The sequence below is a fragment of the Nannobrachium achirus genome (genome assembly GCF_963921795.1).
Source record: "Nannobrachium achirus genome assembly, chromosome: 5".
In the NCBI taxonomy this organism is placed as follows: domain Eukaryota; kingdom Metazoa; phylum Chordata; class Actinopteri; order Myctophiformes; family Myctophidae; genus Nannobrachium; species Nannobrachium achirus.
Window position 1 is genome coordinate 10,244,207 of NC_137814.1, and position 7,843 is coordinate 10,252,049.

At 41.5% G+C, this 7,843-nt stretch overlaps 1 protein-coding gene across 1 annotated transcript in view; it reads right to left on the reverse strand.

The window, feature by feature from the left end:
- The window catches only part of LOC308285685 (protein APCDD1), a 31,826-nt gene extending 25,950 nt beyond the window's left edge, over positions 1-5,876 (reverse strand). The window contains exon 1 of the mRNA XM_080726530.1: positions 5,370-5,876. Within this exon, the coding sequence (XP_080582656.1) occupies positions 5,370-5,409 (40 nt within the window). The 5' untranslated portion in view covers positions 5,410-5,876. The remainder of the gene's footprint in view (positions 1-5,369) is intronic.
- Between the last annotated feature and the right edge of the window lie 1,967 nt (positions 5,877-7,843).

The window sequence follows — 7,843 nt, forward strand, 5'->3', positions numbered from 1 at the left end:
ATTATGTAATAATTGTGACAGCCCTATATGGCAGTGGTTCTCAACCTTTTCAGGCTGCGACCCCCAAAATAATCATATTCTAACTGGGGCACCCGCCACCCTGACAAGCACTAAGAGTTGAGGCATTACATTTTGTATAACACGGTTCTATTGTGAAAATACAGCAGTTCTACAAGCTCACACAATTTAATATTTGACAATTTGACCAATGTATAATTTGTCATTTTAGATGTATTAAAAAGTCCTTAAATTGTCACTTTAGACATGTGCATATTCCCTCTATGGGGACCCCGCCCTGGGGATCCCGACCCACAGGTTGAGAACCACTGATCTATGGCGTCAGAATTATGAAGTCAGTTCTATGACTTCAGTACAATGAAGTCTGTCATCTCTGTGTTTCCAGTGTAAAGTTTAAGCTTTGAAAAGTTAAATATATGTTCAAAGTACAAAAATATCAGGGGACTTGCTTCCTCGGATAACTGGCATAGTGATCGTGCAAAAACAAATTTGGCGCTAATCGGTTCAGTGGTTTGTGAGATTAGCCGAGGACACACAAGCACACATACAGTATATGCACGCGCACGCATGCAGCACACCCAGGACACACCCACACACACACACACACACCCACACACACACACACACACACACACACACACACACACACACACACACACACACACACACACACACACACACACACACAAAATAAAACTGTACCTACCTGTAAATAGCTCTAAAAGTGGTTCTTTGGCTTAATCTTGTGGTACTATACAGTAACACCTGTATAACATCTGTATACAGTAGCACCTCTGTCAAATGGTTCCATAGAGCAGTGGTTCTCAAGAGGGATCCCCACATTATTTTTGGGGGTCCCCAGATGATTAGCAACAAATGTGCAACATTGTTTTCTCACTCAACAGTAAACAAACCAACATAAAGTTTAAGTGTATAGGTGGTTTATGCACATTTCTAAAGTGACAATTAACGGACGATCAATCAATGGACGTTTTAATACTTCTAAAATGACAAATTAAACATTGGCCAAACTGTCAAATATTAGAGACAGAAATTGTGAAAATAGCCGATCTACATGCTCACAACGCCTCGCAACAAATCTGATATTTTCACAATAGAACCGTGTTATACAAAATGTAATGCCTCAAATCTTAGTGCTCGTCAGGGTGGGGGACCAACCCCCCCCCCCCTGATTATTTGGGGGGGTAAAAAATCTGATTATTTGGGGGGTCGCGGCCTGAAAAGGTTAAGAACCAAAGGTGTGGGCTGGCACAAGATAATTTCAGATGGACCACTGTAAAGTTTAACTCTGCAAGTGTACAAATGTAGCCAAATGGACCCGTCCTAATGGGTCCATCGCGGAGTTTCAAATGAATAAATGAGCACTGAGGATAATTTTTTTAAGCGGTGAAAACCGCTTCCAATGAGTGGCTTTGTGTGTCCCACGCCCATATATGGTCATTTCAGTCCAGAATGAACAGGCTTTTTCAAAAACAAAATGTATGTCACCTCATGTCCATATATGGTCACTCCAGTCCAGAATGAACAGGTTTTTTCTGTCTCGTACGTCCAGAATATCAGTCCAGAATGAATAGGCTTTTTCAAAAAGCAAAATGTGTGTCCCATGTCCATATATGGCCATTTCAGTTCAGAATGAATAGGTTTTATCTGTCCCGTCCGTCCGTCCGTCCGTCCGTCCGTCCGTACGTACGTACGTACGTACGTACGAATGTGTGTAGTGTCCGTCCCGGTCTGATGATTGGATACTTTGAGGATTGGTCAAGCTTCACATGACAATTCGGCCCTCCAGATAAATCATTAATTCGTTCAGAATATAAAGAATGTATAGATCACAGAGTTCATAACTCTAGAACACATAGAATAAAAGTTCACCGCTTCACTTCGAACCGAGGTTTGATTTTTAAACTGTGATTGATTGATTCATTGATTGAATACTTTATAAGCAGTTTGATAAGCAGTAAAACAAAAGCACAGCTAGGGAAGTACAGGTCAATACAAAGTCTGCTAAGAGGATTTTAATCCCAAGAAAGCACTATATGGCTATTATCATTGGGTCCTTTGTACTCAATTCATTGTGTGCTGTATGTTCCCTGGTCTATTTCATTCTCGGTTTTCACATTGTCTAAATAAAAGACAAAATACGGCCCCTGTGTCGCTGTGTGTGTAAGCCCCAGTAATGGTGCGGTGGTTTAAGACGTCAGTCTGGACATGTATCCTAGATGACCCATAAACACAGTAAAAACCCTGAGTGTTCATTGAACTTTGAGAGCGTTTAAATTGCCAGAGCCTTCTCTTCACTGTCTCTCTCTCCCCGGATTCCCTCTCTACTTCTCTCTCTCTCTCTCTCTCTCTCTCTCTCTCTCTCTCTCTCTCTCTCTCTCTCTCTCTCTCTCTCTCTCTCTCTCTCTCTCTCAATAAAACCGAGAGACATTAAGTCTTCCTCTGTGTTCCTTTTAAAAGGAGAATTGTGGCCTGTTCTCCCTATAGGAAAATGAAATGTAAGACTTCAGGCTTTTTGGGACTTAAAGAAAGAAAATGTAATAGGAAATGACCCAAGCATAACTGATTATATATGATTTTGGATAGTTATTCCATAAAAAAATAAAAGGGGGGGGGGGGGGGGGGGGGAAGCATTGCTTCCTCTGATATCATCTTGAATTACTGTGAATAAATGACGGTTTTCCTCCTCGGTACGTTGACGAGAGGCATTGTGAATTCTGAATTTATTCTTCCAATTTTCCCTCTTTAATGGGACTAGACTTTAGCTATTGCACTTTCTCAAAACCTATGAGTACACGTTGCTTACAAGCAACAATCTTTTGATATCGTAGGTCTTAGCTAAGTGATGTCTCATGATAATCTGTCTTGTTTTTGTTTTCTTTGCCCCTCATATTTGATATGGACTTGTCATCTGAACTTTTCCTTTGTTGTAATTACCTATTCCCATGATTCATTTTTGGAAATTCAAATCATTGTGATTTAAGTTCACACACTCTGTTACACCTGTAAACCTGTGATGTGAAAATAAAGGTGAAGTTGAAAAAGAAACTTCAATGTCTAAAACTGCAGGCTATTTAAAGGACACTCATTAGAGCCCTCTGGTTCTGGATGTTTTATTAGCTTATGAGTAAACGCCTGCCTTGGGAGTATCTCTAAACCTGCCTTCTTAAAGTTCTCATTACCTATAAGCCACCAATAGCATGAAGTCAAGCGGCAGAGAGACTCTAAAACCCCTTTGCCGGTCCCTCAACCGCTTTCCCAAACTGTTGCTCTCTATCTAAATCAAAGAAACCCACAAAAACTCCCAGAGCCCCTAACCACGGAGAACATTTCCAGTTGGACAGAAACCACCAGTGAGGTAACAGTTCTGGGACCCCTGACAAAGAGAAGGCAGCGAAGCAAACCAAACGTCCCATGCCAGAACATCCCCAAGACAAAGGACAATGAGTTTAACATTGATCCACGGTGCCCAGACGCACTGCGCCGGGACCGGGCCTTTCTTTGTGCTGCGGAGATATTGAAAGAGACACGGGTTGTCACAAAATAACGCAGCATTTGTACTGATGTTATCCGCTCCGCAGCAGAGAAAATGAGACACAGCTTGGACGTCTTTTCCATGGCATCTTTATCTAATTTCCCTTTAATCAACCATGTATTTCCACTGGGATTAAGAACATCTTTCCCATGGGCCAGTCCCGAAGGCAAACATCAAGACAAACTAAAATACAACAATGGATGTAAACAAAGATTGTGGTACAAAACACAGTTTACACACCAGACGTTTTTCTACCAAAACATTCTGTCAGTCTACTGGCTTGCCTACACTAGCTGGCCACATTGGTGCATAATGACATGGAGTACTGATTATGACTGATGAGGTATCATGTTCAGGCCTAATAGCGGTCTGTCTGTCTGTCTGCCTGCCTGCCTGTCTGTCTGTCCTTTGATTTTAGTTTTTTTCTAAAGGTGAGCAGTGAGCACCAACCTTGGTTCCTTGGGTCAATTTTTTTGGTCTCCTTTACAATTGCTCCTGCCTCCCCCCCTCCATAAATGTACAGTGCACGCTAATCCATGCAGACAGTATTCCTACATTTTTATTGCCGGCCAGGAAAGGCTGCAATAAGCACCACTTCATTGAACGTTAGATACACTTAAACACACTCAAGGGTAAGTGGATTCCAACATATCTTCTTCTTTTTTATCATTATTTATTATTATCTCTACTGGACATTTGAAGTTGCAGCCAAAGAAACTTGCCTTCCACTGTCATTGGCAGCAGATGGACTGGGTCAAGTACAGTCCAGTAATCCTCTATTCATCAAGACTGGGGGGTTTCATCCGGGCTGGACGTTTTAAGTGGCCTTTAACTCTCCACATGCTTTCATCTCTGCAATGGCCCACGGCTATCTTTTTTTATTGCCCTCACCACTCAAAAATGCTCATCATATGAACATAACTCACTCAACCATACGTTGTTATTGTTGTTATAAATCCCTGTGGCCATGCAGTTAGACTAAATGATCAAAAATTATCTTCTCAAATAAAAGTAAAGAAGGAAATCAGTGAGACAGACAATGTATAGGTGTAAAGCAGGTGAGATCACAGAAAAGATGTGGCCCGGTGCCAACTTCCTTCTGAGGTCCCATCTGATGAGTTTTAAATCAATGCTTTGCAAATGAGTAACAGAAAGGAGAAATACAGACATAGAACATGTAATAATGTATGTGACTTCCACATTAGGCCACAACTATATTTTGGTAGCCTACATTATTGTGCAGGATATGACTTTATTTTTGCTCAGCAGCCGCTATAAGGAGTGAACAATATGAATAACATGTCTATGATACAATTCTATCAGGATACCCTCCCATATAGCACAGTAATTAACAGTGCAACCGCAGGGGTGTAACTCATTTACTCTGTACTGTACTTAAGTACAATTTTGAGTATTTACCATGTTCTGTACTTTTACTTCAACTCCACTACATCTCAGAGAAAAATATTGTACTTTTACTCCACTACAATTATTTGACAACATTAGTTACTAGTTACTTTGTAGATTTTGATTATTATAACAACATGCAATGTGATGCATTGTGAGCTTGTAGATCTGCTATTTTCAAAATATTTGTACACATTTGAAAACTTTAAATGGGATTGAAACTGCATAGTGAGCAGCCTACTTTTACTTTTGGTATTTTAAGTACATTTTGATACCTTTTGTAGGCCTAGTTTAATCAAATAAATGTTCAATTCCGGACTTTTACTTCTAACAGAGTATTTCTATATTGCATTAGTGAGTAGGGTCACTCCAGAGTGTTGTTCCTTACCCCAAAGAGCAATGAGAACTAGTAGAAACGTTGGATCCATCCTGCGTTGATAGTTGTGAGTGATGAACTTGACGGCTCACACTTTGAGAAGTCCTTTACGCAGCGTCCTCGGTGGCTCCGCTGTGATCAATCCCCACATCATGAGTATTGTATAGCTGTCCACAAGTCTGCACTGTTGGCTAAAAAAAACACTTTGTGACAGATCAAAACATCTGCTTGGTAAATGACACGGGCTGCGACGCGAGAGAAGAAAACACACCTGATGAGTAGCCTAGTAGTAGTCCCACAAGTTCAAGTGTGTTCTTTGACTTTCCAAGAACAACGAAAAGGCAGACACGTTTCGTGATTCTTTCCAAAGTAAAAATAAATAAAACTGCACAGTGCGACGATAAGATAGATGTGTAGAAACGTTCTAAACCCGTAGATATATGGAGATATAGTTTACTGCAGAAAGAAGTCGCGCAGCAGCAGCAGCTCACTGGTGTTTTTGCGCACGTCCTTCGTGCGTCTTTGCGCCCCGAGGAGTGTCTGCAGCAACAGCTCAGACCCTCCGCCTCTCTCTGGAGCTTTTTAGGGGCGTGGAGTCACTAGGTCGTTTTAAACTAAACTAGGGCTGGGCAATTAGCCCCAAATATAGCTTAATTTACTCACTCCTACTCTACTCGTTAGTGATTGAATGATTGAGAAGCAGAAAAGAAAGAGAAAAAACCATGTATTTATTGCTTGTTGTGTCAATGGATAGATAGAATTTAAAAATTAACTAAATAAATTAGTCCTGTATTAGGATATACAGCTGATGTATATAGCAGCATATAGGGTTGAGGTGGCTAAACTGATTTTGAACTAATTTAGCTGGCCCATGGGGACCCCCTGGAACTCCCTCAAGGACCCCTGGCGGTCCCCAGACCCCACCTTGAGAACCACTTTGTCATATTATGGAGGGATGATGATGATGAAGTAATGAATACCCTATGTTTTCATGTCACACAAATGTAGCAAAAACAGCCGTGGGCTTGTAGTAGATCTGGAAAGTGAAGTGAAGCTCTCAACAAGCTCTCCTTAATATCTATTTGTTAAATATAATATTTAACAACCAATAGATAATTACAGTAAGGAGAGCAACATGCTTTTATTTAGTCACAACAAATTGTTGTGACTAAATATAGCCTAATAACTTCAGTCCATTGGAACACAGTGGCTGAAAAGTTTCGGACATCATTGATGATTGGCCCCAAGGAGAGAACAACAAAGGAAAAACAAAGTATTTCCCATCCCAACACCTGTTGAGAGAGAGAGAGGGGGGGGGGGGCGATAATCAAAATATCACCAACATCCATTATCCTGGGCAGAACATTTGCCCAAAAAAATTGCAGATCTACAGGCTTACAACGCGTCACATTGCGACGCGTTGTGATCTTGTAGATCAGCTATTTTTTGGCAAAGACATTTGATAGAGAGTGGAAAAACTGTATACAGTACGTATATAAGCACCTTTTACCAATTATACAGGGTTTAAGTGGTACCGGATATGCAGCTCGGCAAATAAAAGGTGAATTGATCCCAGTGCATGACGGAGGACGATATCACGATAAATTAAATCTCCACGATACGATTATCGTGAGTGTTTTTTATCACGATAAACGATAATATCACTTATTGTCCCATCCCTAGTGGGTAGGTAGGTATAGGTAGAGGGGAGGGGAGGAGAGAGAGAGAGGGGGGTGGGGGGGGGGGGGGGGGGGTATACGTAGGTATAGGGCCGTAGGAGAGATAGAGAGGGGGAGAAATAGAGAGAGAGAGAGAGAGAGAGAGAGAGAGAGAGAGCTGTGTTGCTGTGGCCTTGTGTCTGACCTTCCTTCTCTTTGAACTTGTGTTTCTTTGGTGTTGCTTTGTGATCCTATTGACCCTGAGGCCAGATCCAGATCCTCAGATCCATTCCATTCATCTGGCGTGCAGTGAACATGAGAGCAGGCTAAAGCTAAAGCTCCAATAAGTTATACTTCATAAGACAAGAGTGTCGCTTGCCAGATATGATGCAATTCAACAACCTTCCTCTGTTTCACTTTGACTTTGTTGGTTAACTCATAAAGCCTGATGCATTTGTTATTATAGCCATGTCGCTTGCCCAAAGTATAACGGATTCATGGCTCAACATTTTTTGTTGAGCTATTCAGCGAGTCGTTTCAGACCAGCGACACTGTTGTAGGCCTACTACAAGGCAGACTTTCCAAATTAGGCTACCAAAATTATTATTAAAAGGGCGTGGTGCAAGCTTTGTGTGTGTGTGTGTGTGTGTGTGTGTGTGTGTGTGTGTGTGTGTGTGTGTGTGTGTGTGTGTGTGTGTGTGTGTGTGCGTGTGTTGGGGGGGGGGGGGGGGGCATGGTGGTCCTTCCTAGTTTGACGATAATAATGGGGGCCATATAGAATACAAAAACATTTCATACACTCCTATAATCTATATAGTATAATCCTTT